Source organism: Cynoglossus semilaevis, chromosome 3 (assembly GCF_000523025.1).
Source record: "Cynoglossus semilaevis isolate Cse_v1.0 chromosome 3, Cse_v1.0, whole genome shotgun sequence".
NCBI classification, from domain to species: Eukaryota; Metazoa; Chordata; class Actinopteri; order Pleuronectiformes; family Cynoglossidae; genus Cynoglossus; species Cynoglossus semilaevis.
Window position 1 is genome coordinate 11,742,949 of NC_024309.1, and position 20,420 is coordinate 11,763,368.

The 20,420-nt window shown below is 43.9% G+C and overlaps 1 protein-coding gene across 4 annotated transcripts in view; it reads right to left on the reverse strand.

Annotated features, from left to right (window-relative positions):
• arhgap21a (Rho GTPase activating protein 21a) overlaps window positions 1–20,420 on the reverse strand; it is a 62,862-nt gene that overhangs the window by 33,959 nt on the left and 8,483 nt on the right. The window contains exon 1 of one of the 4 annotated variants that reach the window (XM_017031634.2): window positions 209–1,235. The exons of 2 other annotated variants lie outside the window; for them this stretch is intronic. In XM_017031634.2, the coding sequence (XP_016887123.1) occupies window positions 209–520 (312 nt within the window). In that variant the 5' untranslated portion in view covers window positions 521–1,235. Of the gene's footprint in view, window positions 1–208; window positions 1,236–20,420 lie in introns of those variants that run through there. One more of the 4 variants, XM_008308072.3, reaches the window with a different exon arrangement.

Sequence of the window (20,420 nt, forward strand, 5' to 3'; positions counted from 1 at the left end):
CGCACACTAAATTCCTGCGATGGCATCACCGTCAGCTTCGCTGCCTCTTCCTATGTAAACCTATAACACTAACAGTCCCTAGATGCCTAATTTGACAAAAAAAAAAAAAAAAACTGAATTCCTCGAAAATCTCCTGTTTGTTGTTGCAGTCACGAGGAGGAGTAAAGGAAAGGATGCCTTCAGAAATACATCATCTGTCCATTCTTACCCGAGATCGGATGCAGTTCTTCTTGGATGCTTCCCGTAGCCGAGCCCAAGACACACTGCGGTTTGAGGTGGTGAGACCCAGTTCCACTTCCCCCCAGTATGCTTTGGCCAACAGTTGGAACCAAAGACAGTAGGGCTCTGACAGGCAACCGTCCACTCCGGCCAGCCGAGCCCAGGGACAACCAGACGAGGGCGAGGAAGAAGAGAGGGAGCAGCAGCCCACAGTGTTCACATCCACATCCTGTAGGTCGGGGCGATCCTTCAGAGACACAGACTTACAGCCCGGGGGAACCCCGTTACTCTGGGTCAGCATGGCATAGCCAAGACCGAGGGGTTGTGAAGAATCCTCGATAGCCCCGCGTCTTCCTGACTTCAGGAGAGTCTACTCCGAGCTTTTGGTCAAATTCATTCTGAATCCTCCGACCTGGTCCGGTCTGAGTGTGGAGAAGCGAGGCTGTTCCTCTGGGCGTCCCACAGACACATGATGTTTCCACTCAGATGAGGAGAGCACAGTGGCGGAGTGCGCTACAGAGAAACTCAGTCCGAGCGAGTGATGCACCCACCCACTCCACACACAAACCTCCCTCTAAAGTATGTACGCACTCACACACACACACAGACACACACAGAGACGAGGCGCCCTGGAGTGAATTCCCTTCCACAGCTGTCTCCTTCATCTCCTTCATCTCCTTCATACTCGTTTCTTTTGCTCTGACAGCCTTTACAAGTCTTTGCACACCAACAGTGAGTCCCGTCTGGGTTCATCAATAATTATGACACAAGATGAGAGAAGACAAGACAAAGGGTTTAAAGTCAAAGATTTTTTTTACAGTCAACATGTAGCAGAAGTCTGTTCTCACCCAGAGGGACAGACGTGAAGGGAGGTTAATGTAGATAAACCAGAGTGACCTGGTGGGACAGATCAAGTAGAAATTCTTAGAATATTTATAATAATAATACTTGCCTAAAGTGGAAACTACATACATACAAGAATAAAGATGCTAAAACAAAAAAGAAATGTCTCTCAAAAGTCTACAACAAAGAGAAGACAAGAATAAAGATGCTAAAACAAAAAAAGAAAAGTCTACAACAAAGAGAAATGTCCGTCCCAGTGTGACCTACAGGGTTTGGTTGATGACAGAAAATCAGTGTTTATAGAAGTTTGTGTTCGCGCTAAGGAGCAATTTCTGGTTGATTAGAACCTATCAGAACGAGAAATGACAGGACAGCGTTACAGCTTTTTTCCAGTCCCAACTCCAACGTTGGATCTGGCCACAGACCAAAGATGCTGGTTAGTTTTCCAGGTTCTCCTTTGACAGGAGCACAGCAACCATAACATACACACAGCTGTAATTCACGCAATTATTTTTCGATCACACAAAACAGCACAGTGCAGACAATGGTTGTAGACAACTTGATGCCATCGAGTTGACAAATAACAGCAGCAGTATTTTAATCAAATCAAATGATTCAGTGTTTAGCCAAGAACACCAGGAACTCTCATGACGCTCCGTGTTTCTCATGAGGGATGACTCTAGAAGAAGACCTCACCGTGTCCACGACCAAACTCAACCCTGACTTCAGCTACAAAGCTGGACGCTGAGAGGAAAGTACCTGAAATGATGACGTGCGGACGACAACGACGACTCCACAACCTCCCAAATTACTACCTTAACATTCCTTCAAAAAAATCACACTCAACCACTTCCACACTTTGCAGTCTTACTTCACAGCGTTACGTAAGAGGCTCACCGTGTACACAAGGAACGCCTCCTCAACCGTCCAGATAAACAGAAGGCCTGGCAACCACTTTTATTTTAGGGAGCAGCAGAAGATGTTTGGGAACAGGACGGACTCGACGCAGACCAAAACAGCCATTTAATATTAAATCATGTTTTTATTATTTATTTCCAAGGCTCTCCCTCTGCTGCAGCAACAGCAACATCAGAACTCAGTGATGCTGGTCTTTTTTTCTTTCATTTTTAACGCCTTCCTACTGTACATCTGAGGAGAGTGTTATTAGACTGACAGTTTGCCTTGTGATCATGTTCCGGGGCCCATTTCCAATAACAGCTAATGTATGAGACTGAGCTGCGACCGCGGTGTGTGAAACGGCGTGAACGCAAACATCAGTCTATTTTCATTCTGAGAGATATTTGACAGCCGAGAGAAAGCAGCGACCATCAAAACAACATCAGGAACCCAGTAGTGGAATGTTCCCTCTCAAGGTTTGGTTATGAGCATCTTGTTACCACATTCACTTGACTCAATATAGCATGTGGAATTCTGTACGGAAAAGACAACAGAAATAGACCTGGCTAAACCAAGGCTCAATTCAGACGCTTGAAACAAGTGAAATCCAAAACAAGGATTAGTGGACCGCACTGGAATCCAAAGACATGTCTTAATTGCATTTAACATTTTCTACAAAGCATTAAACCTCAGGGCGTACAGTGCAACATGGGTGTCTTTAAAATTATCTACACGTGATAAGAGGCAGAAAAAAAAAGTGAATGGAATTTCTGGTTTCTAGGAAGAGGATTTAGTTCCAAGCAGAAATAACTGCATCCAAAAAAAGGGCCAAACAGCAGAAATATTATTCCGCTGCCTAGGAAACAAATTAGACCACAACAATGTTGCCCAGCCTTTGCCTCAAGTGTTGCTCTGCTCATGTGACTCCAGTGTTTTGGTCTGTTTACACATTATGGAGTTTGTATACAAGAGGCCCGAAAAAAGTGTCAAGGTGGTTTGGGGTTTGAAACCAGGACATGGTCTGTACTACTGTGTCCCATGGTCACTGCAGAGACTCTGGATAGTGTGTGATCCAACATAGGGCTCTCCAAGCTCTGCTTGTACATCCATTATATCTTAGGTATTGGGGAAACGCAAATAGTAAGATTAAATCCTGTAAGTTTTAGGTGTAAAAGTGTAATAATTCATATTTTAAACTAAATGGTGAATAAACGTTATGATGGACAAAAAATGGGCACCGTTAAATGTCTTTATGGGACGACACCGAGGTGTTAATTGAGAGTCCGTCAACAATTAGACGTGGGACAAACCAGTCAAGTGTGGCCACAAAGGTTTGTGAAATTCAAGCAGTAGGTGGCACCAAAATAAACGGACAAGCAGAAGTGGTGTGGATGTTTAGGAGGTCCTCGTTACACCTCCTCCTGTTGTTGTTGAGCCACTCTCCTCGGCTGCCGTACTGTGCAGTGTGGTCTTGGAGCCCCTCTGTTGATGAACCCACAAACGACTCTGTGGCTTCACACAACATCCAGTGAAGGTCCAAGGACTAAATCCAGATCAAGACTGTGGTCAAACAGAACACAAGGATGTTGAAACTGACGAGCTATTTACGGACTGCTGCTGTGGGTCTTTTAAGGCCACTCGTGAGTCTTGCGGCTAAAACCAAAAATAGTGTAGTTTGTGGAGTCAAATTGTGAAACATGTTTCATATGTTTACAAGAAAGGTCGACGATAAAAAGCAAGTTGTTTCTTGATGCCTGTTTATCTAAATCCATTCCAATTCTCTGATTTGTGTGACAAAGGAGAAAAAGAGGAAAAAAAAAAAAGAAAAACCTCAGCAGTCGGCCAGTGAGTGACTGACAGGATCTGTAGACGGAGATTAAAGAGCCATGGCCCTGTCAGGCACATGGAAATGACAATAAGGAATTGTGAAGCCTCTGAATGTGTGAGACTAACTTTATGTATCTGCAGCTGTGAATGTGTGTGGCACAAAGAGCCAGAAGAGTGGAGTACGTCCTGCCGGGGGGATTAGCCTCGAGTTTTCAGGCAGGCTTTTCAGAACTCCTGGTGGGTGCAAGATCTAATCTGGACGTGCTGCATCTGGGCTCCGCGAGGTATGGCTTACTGTAACAAAGGGCCGGCTAATGAGGCCCGGGGAACAGACTGCTCCAACTCTGCACCCACAACACTGCACAATATATAAAGCCTTTCTTCACACCACACTCAGGGGGCACCGAGGGTTACTGACCCAACCATCTTAGGGCGTTAGAGGGGTGTCAGTCTGCTGAAGGCTGATCAGGCTGATATTGGAGCAGGTGGATCCTGTTTCTAGGCGTAGATGGCAGAGACACAGATATTGTAAGTGGGAGTTTGTAATGTAATTTTGCAGCACTCTCCTCCTGCAGTACATGAGGAATAAGGAAGTGGGCAGGGGTGTACTCTGGGTGTACAAATTCATTCCTTCAGGGAAGGGAAGAAACTGAGAGAGCAGAAGGAGAAAAATAAAGTCGGTAAGTGCAGGAAGCTGATTCCAATTGGGAATTATATAAACAGTTTGTGCAAATCCTGAGAGAGCCTGGACGCTAGACCTTCGCTTCTGGGCAGGTTGAAGAGAAAACAAAGCAGCAGCAGCTTGAAAAAAAAAAAAAACTCTTTCTCAAATAGGTGTAACTAATTTTAAACAAAAAAAATAATTTAAATTCTGTTCTTCAAAGAATTTTGTCCAACTTGACGTTAAACTTTAAAAATAAAAATAATAGTAGTTAGTAGTAGTAGTAGTCAAAGTTCATAAGAACCACAAAGTGTTTTTTTAACATTAAATGTCACCTTCTCTTAAACGTCGTGAGAGGAACGTTGACACCTGTTTTCTAATCAAACACAGCTACAGTGTGATGAACTGAACCTCGGTGAACTCTGTGACAACGAACACCGAGGGCACTTTTAGGATCACTGCTGTTTCACCGGCAAAAACAACCAATCAAATTGACATTTTGTCACAGGGACAACCACAGTAGAAAATCCTTACAGCTCCAAATGCCCTGGAGAGAAAAAAAAACACTCAGGGGATTTCCTTCAAGCTGCTGCTCCTGCAAAAAATACAGATACGGATTGGACGGATGTCCCAAAAATACGTACTAACAGAGACAAAAGCCCAGAGCCCAAAGGTAAGAAAGGGGCAGAGAGGTGGGGGTGTGGGCTGTATGAGCCCTGTGTATTAGCAGGCTCCCCAGTGAAGGAGGTCTGCTTGATTTGGACAATTGTCCCCAGAGGTCCCTGGACACCCTGGGACAAACGCCTGTGCCAATCACACATTCAGCGGACGACTCTTTCATTTCTCAACAGCTGCTCTTCAGTAGGTGGAGAAAAAGGACAAATGTGTTTCTGATGGAAGGTCTAACAAACAAACACACACACACACACACACACACACACACACACACACTCTATAGATGTGAGATAATTGCTTGTGTCAGATAGCGGTTCCTCCTCAGGGAGACGCCTCGTGTTAATGGAGAGGTGAAGATAAAAAGGAGCCTCAGAATAGGAGGAAACCCTGATGAAGACACAATTCTACTGCGGACACAGTGACAGGGTGTCGTGAGGTTGACCTCCACAGGTCAACATGAAACATCTGACCTGGCTTTATCACCCTGGCTTCTGCGTAAGGACGAGCTTTTTTACGACAGTGTTGCAGGACAGGTGTAAATACACTTTCCTTGGCTCTGTTGATTCTGGTCAACATATATCTATAGGCAGAGTTCACATTATAACACACCTATATCTCAACCAGGACCCAGCTTAACACTACATGTCTGGACATTAATGAGACACGTGCACAAACACCTGATTCACTCAGTGCAGTTGGAGGAGCCCAGAGAACGGGCCTCTTCATCTAACCTATCCACGCTGAATGCACACTAAGTCACTCAGCGTTCTCCAGCCGCCTGAAAGGTTCCTTTAAGCAGCCATGACAGTACCGTTAGCATAACTGCTGTGTTTTTCATAAAGAGCCCATATAGCAGTGGTGTAAGCCGATCCTGGAATTCCCTGGGCTGAGGTTTGAGGTCGGTCTGCTTTAGACCCAGACGAAGACCGAGGGCGGAGGGCCCACTCATTCCAGACGCATGCCTGGTGGATGCATATTTACAGTGTGATGGGTGACAACACACATGGTGGGGGAGAGAGAGAGAGAGAGAGGAACGATTCATTATTAAAAAAAAAGAGTAAAACAAATGAATCAAAGCAGATGTGAGTGAGAGACACGTTGTAAACCAGGGTTTTTAAACCTGGTGCTGACGTGTGAAGTCTGACCTCTGACTCTGTGTACACATTAAAAAAAAAACAACCATAATGATGTGGTCAGGTTTAACTGCCTTTAATAGGATACCTTTAAACTTGGACCACACTTTCTTTACCCAGAGTTCCAACTCTTTCCATGAAAATCATTTCCAGGACTTTTACAGGGCGTTTCCAGCTTCTAAAGCATGAAAGAATAATTATCACGTCTTACACTGGTACTAAATACCTGTCTCACAAATTTCCCGCCATTCTTCCATATTTTGTATTATTTATGTTTTCAATAGAGGAATGACAGAGTCTATCCTTTAAATCCAATGCAGCTAGATGTGTCCACAACAGCGTCTGATAAGTTGCTAACAACAAAGTCAAATGGAAAGTGGAGGCCCAAGAGTTCACAGAAATCCCTGAATATTTCTGGTCATGTTATTCTTGTCGACTGGTGAAATATTCACAAGTGCCATTAAAAAATTCGCAAACGTCCGGGAAGCTTTTTAAAAACTCTAAATATAGTCTTCGCCGCAATGCTGGAATATGAAATATTCAAGATGACAGAAACCACGTCTGTCGCGTCTGGAGGGCTAATGTTGACCTCACTCACGTGCAGTGGCTGTGTGGCCGCCATGTGCTGAAGTCACAGGATGCTGCTCAGGACTGTGGTCACAACAGCAGCTGCTATTCTCTTGACTGTGATTATTATAGAGCCGTGCCACATAATAAAGTTTTACGGCTCAGCTCTGCAGAACAACTGAAACGTTGGGTCATCTGTGAATCTCTGATTGCAGTTTTAGGCAGTTTAGTTTAAGTCATCAACAAATTTAGCCAAAAGCAATGACAACCATTTGACAATTCATCTCTTCTCCACTATTACATTTAGTTATATAAAAAATATTAATATCACTTTTGAAAAGTATCTAAGACATTCAGTAACAGTTCAGGGCCACCGGGTGGCAGTTCTTTGCATGTTTTCTTCAGGGACTCCAGTTTTCCTCCCACATCCCAAAAACATGAGGGTTGGGGATTTGGAAATCTGGATAGTCTCAAGAACAGCCCTGACCTCACCTGACGACTGCTGACCTTGAGAAGGATTGAGTGGCAGGAGATGGAGATGAATTCTGGAAAATTCCCTGGGCCAGTAATAACACGGTGGTGGTAATTACACACTAATAAAAATGATTACAAGATGATAAATTAATGACAACATCACTAAAAAAGTTCAATGCACTATTTTTAAAGCTGGACTGTGACAGATTCTGAAAGAGAAAAGATCTGGTATTGGTTAAAAAAAATTGAGGCATTCTGCACTGGAGCCGGCATTGACGAGATTGAGGGGTTAGCCCTTCACACACACACACACACACACAGCTTGGGGCGACACTAAAGCTGTAATAAACGCTACTGTTATGATCTAGAAAAACAAACACAGAGAACTGACACGGGTGAACAGAACAGGAACACCTTTAGTGACTGACTAAAGAGGAATGATGGTCCATGGAAATCAAACCACCGGTCTTCTACTGCGGTGGATCACACACAGTATATGACTGTAGATCTGCCGTCATTCATTTCTATTCACCACACACTTGTTTGCCAAAGGGTGCGTCCACCCCATTCCTCACTTCTCCTGGCGTCTGGTGCCAAAATTTGTGAACAGACCTCAGAGTTTAGTCACTGACACCTTCATCAGTTTACACACTGACCCACACACACACACCTACGCTCCAAAACTGACTCGTGAAATTTGCATCTTCTCTACGTACGCATCCCACTCCACAAATACGTGAGGTGAGCGTGACAGGAAATCCCTTTAAAAACCATCAGAGATGAAGTGAGCGAAGCCTCAACAACAGAGAGCGATCACGCAGCATTACTTCAGATCCAAAGGCGTCGGGATGATACGACACGCCACTCAGCTTCTGCAGAGTGAGGCGTTCCTCGGTGCATTTGGCAGCAAAAGACTCGGGTTTGAATTACAGCCCACGTAACCCTGTGGATTAGCTCAGCTGTAATCACGGTTATTTTTTTTAACATCACGTCTGAACTGCTGTTGGACGTCCGCTCAGCTGTATGGGTGGGAACAAAGACAGTGATAAAGGCATGATGTGAGCGGCTGGGAATGGAGAAGACGTGCGGCACTAAAGTTTCATTCCCACTGTTTCAACTTGGCGCAAACAGCTTCATATCACCTGACTGTAAAAAGAAAAAACATGCTAATTATCTCTTGACATTTGATTTTAGTCAACACTGTGTCTCAGCAGTGGCTTGTGGAACAAATCAAGAGTTACTTTCAATACATTTCTCAGTGTTATCATCATGTTATCCATACACTGACAACCTCTGTGAGGCTGATCCGGCTTGACTAACACTGACAGCGAATGTGCTAATTCCAAGGAAAGTTTAATGAATCAGACAGGGTCGCAGACATGGGGTGAAATAAGGAAACACAGACTGAATCAGAAATCCCTGGAGGTGATGGACTGAAGAGAAAAAAAAAGTCTGTCACAGCCTAAAAATTGTCACGGACATTAGCCAGGACTGTGTCTCAACAGTGTTCACATGACGTGGTGCTGACAAACAGACGAGCATGGGGTTTAAAAGATGACAGGGCATTTGAGGAGAGAAGAAGAATGTTCCCTTTGACTCGTCACTCGGTGAGGAACAGCTCTGGAATCTGTGTCGTTAACGTCGTCACCAGCTACATGTTGTAAAGTAAACTGTGTAAACTCATGAAAGAAAAGCCTTTCACGCTGATGTCAGACTGGATGAAGTTCTCGTTTTCGTTAATGAGATAGTTTACCCAAGATGCATCTTTGTTCCCGGCTGCTACACCGGTCCTCGGCCCGGTCCGTTCTTTATTCTCCGAGCTTGTCCAACAAAACCCAGTTATATAATGAAGAGCCGGGCCAGATGAGCAGAATAAAAAGACTATTTAGCCTCTCCAAGTATCACACTGTGGAGCAGCTCAGTCATTCTTCACTGGAATGTTTTCCTCACATGTTTATCCTCGGGGGGAGGGTTAGACCCCAGGCCGCAGGGCTGACAAGTCAGTGCTCTTGCTGTTTGCCCGCTTGTACTTTATTTAATTAGGGTAAATTAGTCCATGTTGCTGATGAGTAACACTTTCAGGGAACGATCTGACAAACGTGCGTTCTTGTGTTTACCATCACAACCCTTCTCTTAATTGCTAGTGCGTCAAAACAAAGCGGCTGCTCCAAAGTACAGCTTGTCTTGTTTGTCACTAAAATGCAGACAGATGTTTTATTAATCACAGTTAAGACCACTTGGGTTACTGTCAGCGGTCCAAAAACCCTACAGAAAGAGCTGATTGCATTAAAACAGACAGTCATGGCATGGATTGGATCTACAAAGACGCTCCACCTTGGGAATTCTTCGCCATCATCAAACGTTTTAGTCTTCGGACTCTTTCCAAAATCATTACATTCACTTATTCCAAAATAAACAAGAAAAATCAAAGAAACGTTTGCACCAACAACATTATATAACTCGATGATATTCTGTTATTTTTCCTTGCCTAGTGGTGACCTAGTGATATTGCGTATCTTTTAAGACAGACGTCCTTCCTGATGCAAACCTTTCCAAAAAGTCAGAGAGGATTTGAACCAGAAACTTTCTGAGTGACAGGTGAGAAACCTATTGTTGCACTTTTTGCTTTACAATATACTGACCTCAGACCTTTAGGGTTGGCCAGAGAGGGCACTGTTGAGCCTTTTCTTCAAATCAATTAACAATGAATTCAGTTGAAGAAATAGTTGTGTTATTTTGTGAATTTTTAGACCCCTAAAAGAAGGGAAAAAGGCAGAAATGAAAGGTAAGTTACGAGTTCATCACCGAGATCAATGTTAAATAACCAATATAAATAAATAACTGGATCCAAGTGCCGGAAAAAAACACACTTAATTGCACTTATTTATTTTCTTTGTGTAAAAAAAAAGTGCGGGCGGATGTGACTCAGCCTTTGTTCGTGCTGAGATGTGGCACATGTGTGATTCCATGTGGAAGTAAGTAGTAAAGAAAAGGCTGCTGGTGACACTGCAAGTCCAGATTGAGGAGCAGATGGCTCCTCCAGCAAACTCCATTGAATCGCACTGGTTCACCAGTGGGTGGGAGAGAGGACAGAAGTGTGTGTGTGTGAGAGAGATCAGCCAGTGCAAATGACCAACCCCTTAAACTGGTTTCTAATCTTTTGCTGGGAGAGTGGACGTTTTCTACCATCAACAAAGAATACTCTGACCATGGAGTCAAACATGAACACAGAGACAGGGGCTGGTTGAAGTACATGAAATCAAACGGACGTGTAAGGTCAGAGTTTACATGTGGAAGGCACCAGATTGGACGCCTAATGGAGACATGAGGAGTCGATGCTGCTGCCTCTCCGTATGATGTTACATCGGCCCAGACAAGGCTGGTAGTTTCCTCCACGTCTGCTCGCAATATTTCAGCTACTATTTGGGGAAAAATGTCATAAATCCAGACCAGATTCCAACCACAAATGTGTTTTTTATACGATGCCTGGCTTTCTGCAACTGTCAGGACTCATCAGGTAAACCCTGTACATCAAAGAAACAGAGGTTTTATGATTTGTAGCCGTGTACGTATCCTCCCATAAAAAGCCGTATTAGGTGACAGTAAAGAGCTTCCTGCTCTCAACCTGTCTGAATCATGAGTTAGGAGAAAGGAAGTGATGGCAGAGAGCAAAGCTGTCGGGTTAGTCCAACAGTCGTTTAATCAACTGTATGAGAACTTAAGCAGCCATTCAACTGACAGGTGGCACCGACAGCAGGATGCAGCTCTGAAGAGAAGGCACAAAAGCAGGAAGAACAACCAAGAAACAACTATGTGGATGAAAATGCAAACATATGATTAGAAAGACTAAACATGTGCAGTTGCAAACAGCACCTGAAAAAGAAGAATCACCTTCAGCTTGACCTTCCCACAGTGGTAGTCCACGGTACTTTCTCCACTACAGTCATCAGTCCTACTGCACCACTGCAGCCAGTCAAAGACGGCTCTACCCACCATGAAAGTTCAGCCAGTGTTTACGCCACAGGTGAAAGCTCTCTAATCCTCCTTCTATAGACGGCGTTAACTGTTAATCTAAGCAAACCTCACTCTGTCAATCCCATTGACTGTACCGGTCATCCACGGCAGGTCACACGATATCCCTGCCCTGCAGCCCGAGGCCTCCGCAGCAGTCCATGTGTGTCAAATCAAACGTCAATAATCAGCTTGGAAAAAGAAAGCAGGTTTGAAGAGTTAACACTCAGTCAGAGTAACATTTAGAGGAAGGTTTAATCATAAAAAGATCATAATCATAGTTTAGGTTGATCTGCTACGACTGTCACTTTAAACTAAAAAAAAGATTTTTGAACAGTTTCACGTGACACATCAGATACACAATGTTACTAATGCTGTGGGCAAAGGTCACTACAGAGACATAAGGCGAGGCTTTGCTAAATAGTGCCTTGATCCAATGTATCAGCTACAGCAGTACACTAACAGGATTTCAACCCCCAACTTTTATCCAAAGCAAAGAATAGAATTAACAATCAAGCTACACAGGGGGAACTCTTGAAAAGAAACAATTTAGTTAACCCCCAACTTTTATCCAAAGCAAAGAGTAGAATTAACAATCAAGCTACACAGAGGAACTCTTGAAAAGAAACTATTTAGTAAAGTGTGTGGAGGTAAGTCCAGAAGGAGAAAGGAAGAACAGACTTATGACAACAGGTGGTGAAACATTGATTCTACTTTAATAGTGTGAACCTGGGCAACACTGGATGATGAAACCAAAGCCCAACTGGGATCGATGGTGCTGCTGGTTTCTGTTCACATGTTCTATAACACCACGGTACGGTGTTCCCATGTCTACTCTGCACAGACACAGACGTCCTAACTGTGAGATTCCATGCACATTCTGTACATATTTTACTGTACTGTCCACATCTCTGTATCCAACTCTTGAACTCGGTGAACTCAACAATGTTGCAGTCATGTGACAGGCTAAAGATTCTACTCTACGTCTTTCCTCAAGCCTCATAAAAGAGAACATCCTGCAGCGGTACTGTCCAAAAGCACACAGTGCTCCTTTCAAAAACACTCACTCTGAGCATGTAGTCCGTTTATGGAAAATTTTAGCTAGTAAAAACCCTGGAAAAGTGGGAACTGCACTGGCTGTATTTTGAATACAGCATGAGCCAGTGCAGCAATATCTGTCCAGCAAGGGTCTCAGAGGAGGATGACGCAAGATGGAAAAGGGAGGGAGGGGATGTAGGGGAGAAGAAGGGGGCACAAATATGTTGACTATTACAAGCTCAAGCCCCCACACCCTCCATCCCTGTCCTCCTTAACCACGTCCATGGCAGTCCCACCCAACACTGAGGCCCATCTGTTGCGCCTCGTGACCCAGCTGATTAAAAGCAGTTGTAGCCTTCGGTGAGATGTGGCCAACGGAATGTTGAGACTGTAGAAAGGCCCGGAATTAGTGTGTCAGCCTGAGAGGGTGGGGATTTTTGCGTTGTGTATGTGATTGGTGGTATGCTGATGAATAAATTAAATTGTCTAGTTTGTCATGTGTGCATGCAGTCAGTCAGTAGAAATGAATCAAATCAGATGAGAAAACTCCCTGAGCTGAGTTGATAAATGTGCCCATCAAGAATGATGGAAAGGCTGCATGGCTAGGTTAGCATCGCTAACACTGACTCACAGCCCTTTTGTTTACTAACCCCATTAGTCTCAACACAAACACTAACAATCCAGGCAGCACCGAACGAGCTGCGGCACCTCCATGTGAAGGATGGGAGTCAAATTAGTTTGTTTATCACTGTGATGTATGTGAATGGGTACTAAATGGGGGCTGTTTTCCCGAGCCTCAAGCTCAAGAATTGGCTGTTTATTTTGGCCAGATATTTCATGTTGCCAGTAGGTGGTGATATACTCTAAATTTCATGTTTCATTTTTTTCTGTCATTGTTGCTGGTTTAAATTACAATAAATATGAATGTATAAATATTGTTTTTTTAAAACTCATTTATATTTAACATTAAGAATATATACATACCCCACTGTCTTAAAAATCTGTCCAATACAAATGACCAGAAAATGCAACATGGTCGACACGGTGGAGCTTCAAGAGACATTTAAATTCTTATTAATCAACACATTTTTCCTTCAAATTTTAGTGGGCCTGTAGGGGGCATTGCTGGGCCGTTTTGCAAAGACCAGAGTCAAAGACTCATCCAAAAAAAATCACAGGAATCCACCTTTACTGTAGGCGCAACAAGTAGAAACCAAACCACCTCCTTTAGTTCATTTTCCTTTCCTTCTGGGTCTGCTGCTCCAAACCTGTCTACCTTAGACTCTGTAGCCACACCATCATTGCACATGACAGGCAGCATCACGCTCCACCATCCACCAGCGATTTAAAACCAGCCACAGACTCTTGCCTCTCCTGATGAAGCATGATACGAGAGACACGGGTTGATCTTTACTGCTCTGGCCTCATCAGGGGACCCTCGGTGCGGTCGACGTTAACTTCAACATGTGTTTTACTACTTAATTGAATAATGAAGCAATAAGAGAGAAGCATAAACCACATGACCCAGGACCGCACCAACAGGCTGCCAGGGGAGGATCGTGCGGTGAGGTCTTACATACTATGGTTTCAAAGCAGCGTTTTTTATAAGAGCTGTGGTTACGTGCATGTCAGCGACACTTTCATCACCTTTCACACATGTGAAAAAAAAGAAAATACACAAAACAAATCCCACAGAGGACATGAGAGACAAAGGCTGGACATTGCGCTGTCTGACAGGACAATTGCTTTAGCAGTTGCATCAAGTTTATGTAATTGAACCCACACGTTCAAACGTCTTTATCTAAGAAAAGCTAATTTAAGCCATGTTGAAGTCATTAATGGAGGTTTTTCACAGTCCATCTGGCTTTGTGTTGTCTTCCCGTAACTGTTTGGACAAAAGGCCGCTCTGAAAACTTGTGCTGCTTTTTCAACTTTATTACTTATTTGTATAGGAGATAAATCGGTTTCAGCTTCTTCCTCTTTCCTCGATTGCCTTGTCACAGACGCTGTGGCTGTCGATGAAGAGACACTTTGGGTGAATTCTAGTTTTGCTTTCAAGCTAGAAAAATCCAGGCTTCACACAGACTGAGGTCAGTGTGTCAGAACAACCCTAACGGTAGGGTACCTTTTGTTTAGTGTATGCTCTATTGAGGTCAGTGTGTCAGAACAACCCTAATGGTAGACCTTTAGTCTAGTGTATGCTCTACCGATCTACCAGCAGATTTGGTCGGTCTCTTCACGACAACGTCTGGTTCATAATTAACAGACCAATGTACGGAATCACGTCTGGTTCATAATTAACAGACCAATGTAGGGAATCACGTTTTTTTTTTGCATTCTCTGAAAGTCAGATACACAAACCTTGCTGTTTATGACACTGACAGATAATTCCTTTTCTACCAGACAGGAAACAAAACACCACTTGACAGCAACGGATATCTATCCAGTGTGGATACATGTGAACCCACAAAGAGAAACCCAGTCACTTTTACCTCAGCTGACCCACAACAGACGATAAATGTGCCAAAAAAAACCAAAAAAAAAACTGCTGGTTGTCACAGCAAACAAGTGAACAAATTGAGAAAGTGTCAAATTCAATTTACAGCCATGAATCCTGTATTGATTCTTTTAAAAGAAAAGATTTCAACAAAGCATCAAAGTGCACGGTCATAGATGCTGGTTGGTGTTTGTATTTATTTTACAGCCAGACCTGAGGTTCACGACCTCTGTGTAAATTTTTACATTTAATAATACTAATACTAACAATACTAATAAATACTAATACGGCTACAGTAAATTAAATCAGCATTAGGTCTGACACGTGCTGAGCCACGTCCAGAAACTAAACAACGCACACGGGAAAACACTTGGCAGACGGAGTGAAGACTGTGAGGGAGGACTCAGAGCAGAACTGTACACTTCAGGTCCCCGGGCCAATGGTGACCACACCCCAGCCCAGCTGGAAACAATAAAACAACCTCATCTCTTCATCTCCAGCTCCATCCCTGTTGCCTCCTCTCACTGCACCTCACAGGGCTTCTACGTCCTTCAACTCGGCGTTTGTATCTTCACTCAGTCTCAGTTTCTTTTTTTAACCCCTTGTTCCTTCCACACGGTGTCCTCCCTTTGTCTGCCTCCATCAGACTGTTTTCTAATCATTCTCGCCCCCCCCTCCATATAAGTGGGAGGGAGGGTCCGCTGCATTCCCCCATCACAACAGTAAACAGCCGGTCAACTGATGAGCCTTTCTCTCTGGCGTGCCTGCCCGGCCGTATGAGAGAGTAAAAAGTGAAAAGAAAAACAGTCGGACGGAAACATATGGATGTCATTTGTGTTACAATGTCAGACAATGGGAGTTGAATGGATTTTCAGCAGGCGGTGGAGGTGCACATACTTATGTAAATACATCAAGTGTAGAAATATGACCTCAGCCATGTCAGCGGCAGGTAGTTTTTTTTTCTTCAGTTCAGTTGATTTAAAACAGTGACTTGGACTCAGCCCTATTGAGATGTCAGTGAACTACATGTACAGACATGACAAATTAGCCGTTTTATGGCTGCATCTATTCTACTACAATGTTGTTTACAAAGTACTGTCTCCCATTTTTTTGTCTGACAAATTCAGGGTTGTGTATACATATGAATTCACCGACTGACCTACAGAACCAATCACAGACTTTGAGACCGAACTCTCAGCCAATTATCAACACCGTTACTGTGATGCCTGCTGCGGATGAGTGGAAAACAAGCGGTGACCCACTGATGCTGTGAAACTGTAAGGTCAGAAGAAGGACACGGTGGAAGGATTCAGAAATACAATCACGAAAGCCATAAACAAATGAGTGGCTTGTTTTTAATGATTTTTAATCAAATGAGACGATGATGGAAAAGTGTTTTAATCGTAGATGGGTTGAAGTAACTGATACACGAGAGCGATCTATAGATGTTCCATTATCTCTCCAGACTCCGCCCTCCGACTGTCCTGAATGATGTAACTGCTCTAGTCCTAACTGTGCTTCAATGTGTCCCACAGAGGTAGTTCTGGACGTGGCATTCAAATAACAAGACAACAAACAGAAAGAAAAGAAAAATCACCCCTTTTCTACTCTTCTGTGCCAGAAATATTTACAACCTCACCTCAGGAGACCCAGTGTAAGAACACTTATGGATGAAAACAACATTTTACACCAACACACACGCACTCTAATGCATGCAGCTCCCCCCACAGGCCAAGCTCCTCCCAGCCCTCTCTGCATTGCACCAAAGACAGCTGCATTCGTCCGAGCAGCTTTTCTTTTCAGCAGCTCATGCCAAGGAGACTCGGCAGCATCCAGATGCTTTCTGGTCACATCCTTCCCAGTTGTCTTGTCTCCTACTTGAGAATAGTTTGTTTAAAAAAAATGAATGGGAGAATGTCTTTAAATGTTTTTTTTTTTTTCTGTGTGGTGTCCAAATACACAGAGGACACAGGGGTCCCTAAGATTAGAGTGGAGGACGGTCTTTACAACTTGTTTTCTAAGATTCTAGTTTCTCTGTTACTGCATGTTTGCTGCAACACTGTGCACCTACGCTGCATGGATCACGTCTCTAAGGGGACAGATCAGGATAGGATGGTGGCAGTGGCAGTGCGTATGTGGGGAGGGTGGGGTTTATGGTTGCAGTGTGAGGTGAATCAGCATTCTGTTCACGTCTCCCGCCACAAAAGAAAATCAGCTGAGGACGACACTGGAGCTAAAAATTACAGCTAAAGGCGAAGGGGTGCGAGTCTTTAAAAAACAAATACTGCAGCAGAAATTCTCAAGGATGTTTGTCCAAGACAGGATTTTCTGTCATCAGTTTTTTAGTGTAGCAAATCTGACCTAATTTTGCTACTACGAGCCGATTCTTCAAAGCTGCAGCGTGAAATCTCTAAATTTATCCTACTGCCTTTTCACTGAGGCTCAACTGTTGGAGCGCCTCCTGTGTTCAGCCCTAAATCATTGGAGGGCATAACTAAACCAGAACTAAGGTCTGCCTGTAACAGGATCCTGCCAAACTGCTCCAAGGTCCAAGTTAGAGGTTCATGTGTCGCTGGGCTTAAAATGATCGTGTGTGTAAACATTAACCTGCCACAGTGGGAGGTAGAACACCACGGTTTAATGCCTCAGTCATCTCACCCCAACAAGACAACACAGGTTTTACTCTGTGTCTGTGTCATCACCTGTGCTGTGGTGCAGCGGTCAGACTCAGTGCATTACAGTGACGTACAGTAGCGCAATGCTGTGACACAGGTATCAGGAATGTGGTGCAGCAATTATTTACTGTAAAGATTTACTCGTCTTCACATGTTGTAGTAGGGACAAAAGAATAACAAAAATCATGCATAAATTATGGATTCCTTGATTGACATTATGTGTCCAGCACATGAACAGCCTCACGATTTAGGAGAATTTAAGGCTTCTCTTGGGAAATGATGGGCTGAAACGCACATGTGCAAGCAAGAGGCTGATTAAAGTTCTGATTTGGGATGTTTTATGACTCTCCCCCTCCTCCCTTCGCACCCCCCCCACCCCCCCTGCTCTTACTGCCCTTCGGCTGCTTTCAAATGCTAATGTTTGGGCAATTGTGTGGAGCAACAGCCTGGAATTCCACCCCACAAAGAAAGAACGACGAGGGAAGAAGAGGAATAAGAAAATGGACAGGAGTACAGACAGACAGAGGCCAGATGACAGTCTGCGGTGTCCAGGCAAGACTCTGGGACAAACATGGAAGACCCATATATGTTATTGGACAAAAGAAGGCTTTCCAGCTTTAAAAGATAATAATAATAATAATAAAAAACAAATTCAGAATTTCTGCAGGGGCAAAAAACATCTTTATTTGCCCTGAAAGCATTGTTCTAGTCTCCAGTCTTGTCCAGTCCAGTCTAACAAAGAACCCGAGGGCCCCTAGTGTTGGGTGTGGTTCATCACTACAGAAATGTCACTAAAGGTGAGAGGCAAACAACCCCCCACATCAAATCCCTGAGCATCACCCAAACAAAGAGCTGACATGCATGTCAGTGATCCAGCCAGCCACCCAGACACCTTGGCTAACCCCTCCCTCAGACAGAGAGCAGGTGGGCCCATTAGAGTCCCTGGGGGCACTGCCATCACCCCATCCAACCCAGATGCGAGCAAAGTCACTGTATAATTGGTTTCTTTATGTATGAATTATTAATCCTGGTTCGTTCTTTGAGGATTCGGAGCAGCGCTGTGACATCAGGGTGACATTTGGACTCTCCTGTTTAACCCTGAGTCCTGTGTGTTATAGCAACAAAATTAGAATTAGTGTGTGTGTGTTATCTCAGGTTGGACTGTATAAGAAATAGGCCGATGTCCAGATGACTGTTTCAGTGGGAAACAGCGTCCACTTTGATACTCTGCCCTCAATGAGTCCCATGAAACATTACCCCGTCTCTTGTGTCCTTTATAGTCTTCTGAATTAATAATGTGGTCCCGGGTCAACGAGGCTGATCAGGCTGTATTTTGTGTTTATGGACCCATTGTTTTCTCTAATAACTTGAGGCTACAACTTCAAACAACTCCCTCTTTTTATTGATCTTAGACACAAAGTGGTGACAACTGACCAAAGTTCTTTTTCTTTTTTTTTGGTCTTACCCGACTATTCCCTCACTGCCTAACATCTCTGCCCCGACTCTGAATGGCGTGCATGTTTGAGTCGTGGAGACCTGAATGATCCCAACTGGTAAATATGAATAAGCACACCAATTCATCTATGGGAGGTGTATTAATAGAGCGTTGACCTCGTAGTTATTGGTGGCAGTTGATGCCCTGGCTCTTGTCTCATACCAGGTGTTGGTCTGTAAATATTTCATGAGGCCTCTGTGCTCCACAAAGGGCCATTTTTAAGCGTCTGGGACAGAAGAGGATCTGGGAACACAGGCCTGTCATTCAGGGTGGGACTCGGATAATTTTCAGCACGGCTAAAATTAAGTTAGGGGACTGGGCAGGGACAGAGATCAGCGCTGCCACATTCTGTGCCCGTCTTCTGTGCTCCTCACATCAGACATTCCATGGCATGAAAAAAAAATGAAACAAGGGCGGAAGGGGGAGGCAGTGGCACAGGAAACAATGAGCTGTCTGTGTGCAAATCCAGTGCAAAACGCCAAAAAAGCATGTCGGAGATATGAAGCGACAGAAAGGCTGCCAAGTTGACTTCTGTGCACATGGAGACAAACGGATGTGTACACGACAGCGCCACAAAGAGCACTGTATGACAGTGAGACGACATTCACATGCTCAGATTCGAACATTCAAAAAAAGACTGTGACCTCTGCACACTTCTACTTAACATGCCATCCCATTAAGAGCGAACAGAGATGAACATGATATGACCAAATATTTGAATTGATTCTTGCACGCTGTTGTATTTACTGACGATAGTTCAGATGCTTCAGGGTAAAATGCCTCAACCTTACATGCTGTGCTGCCAAGAGAAAGAGTTTTCAGTCCAAAAATCACTTGATAAGATTCAAATGCCCCGAGCCGAGCCACCCACAGCTGCACGGGGGACTGGGTTTGCAATACCAGGAACACCCAGAGGTCAGCATGCCAAGCACTCCACGGTCTCTATTTCCCTGCCGTACTATTGAATGAATGCTGGCTATTAATACACCAGATGTCAGGGATGCCTTTAACTGGAGAGCACGACTGAGCAACAGGGACCAGGCGATAAACACAAAACGATGAAATGTGACCAAAATCTCTATTTTGTAAAAAGCCATTCTAATACAGCAGGACTGTGAGAGAACTTTTCTCCAGGAAACAGCTTCATTTATGGAACTCAAATGTCCAAAATCACCAGTATTTTTTTTTCTCATGAGTCATTCTTAAAATCTTTTATGAAGAAAAATAAGGATCACGTTTTTAAATGATAATACAATAAAGTGAAGGGTGAACTGACCTGATTGTTCCAGGCACAGTACATGCTGCAAATCATGCTCCAGTTGTTGTTAATCATACAGTCCAGAACTTTTAGGCTCATCTTAAAGTTAGACCAGAGAAGTCCACCTGCCGCTCAGCTCTGTGGGCCAGA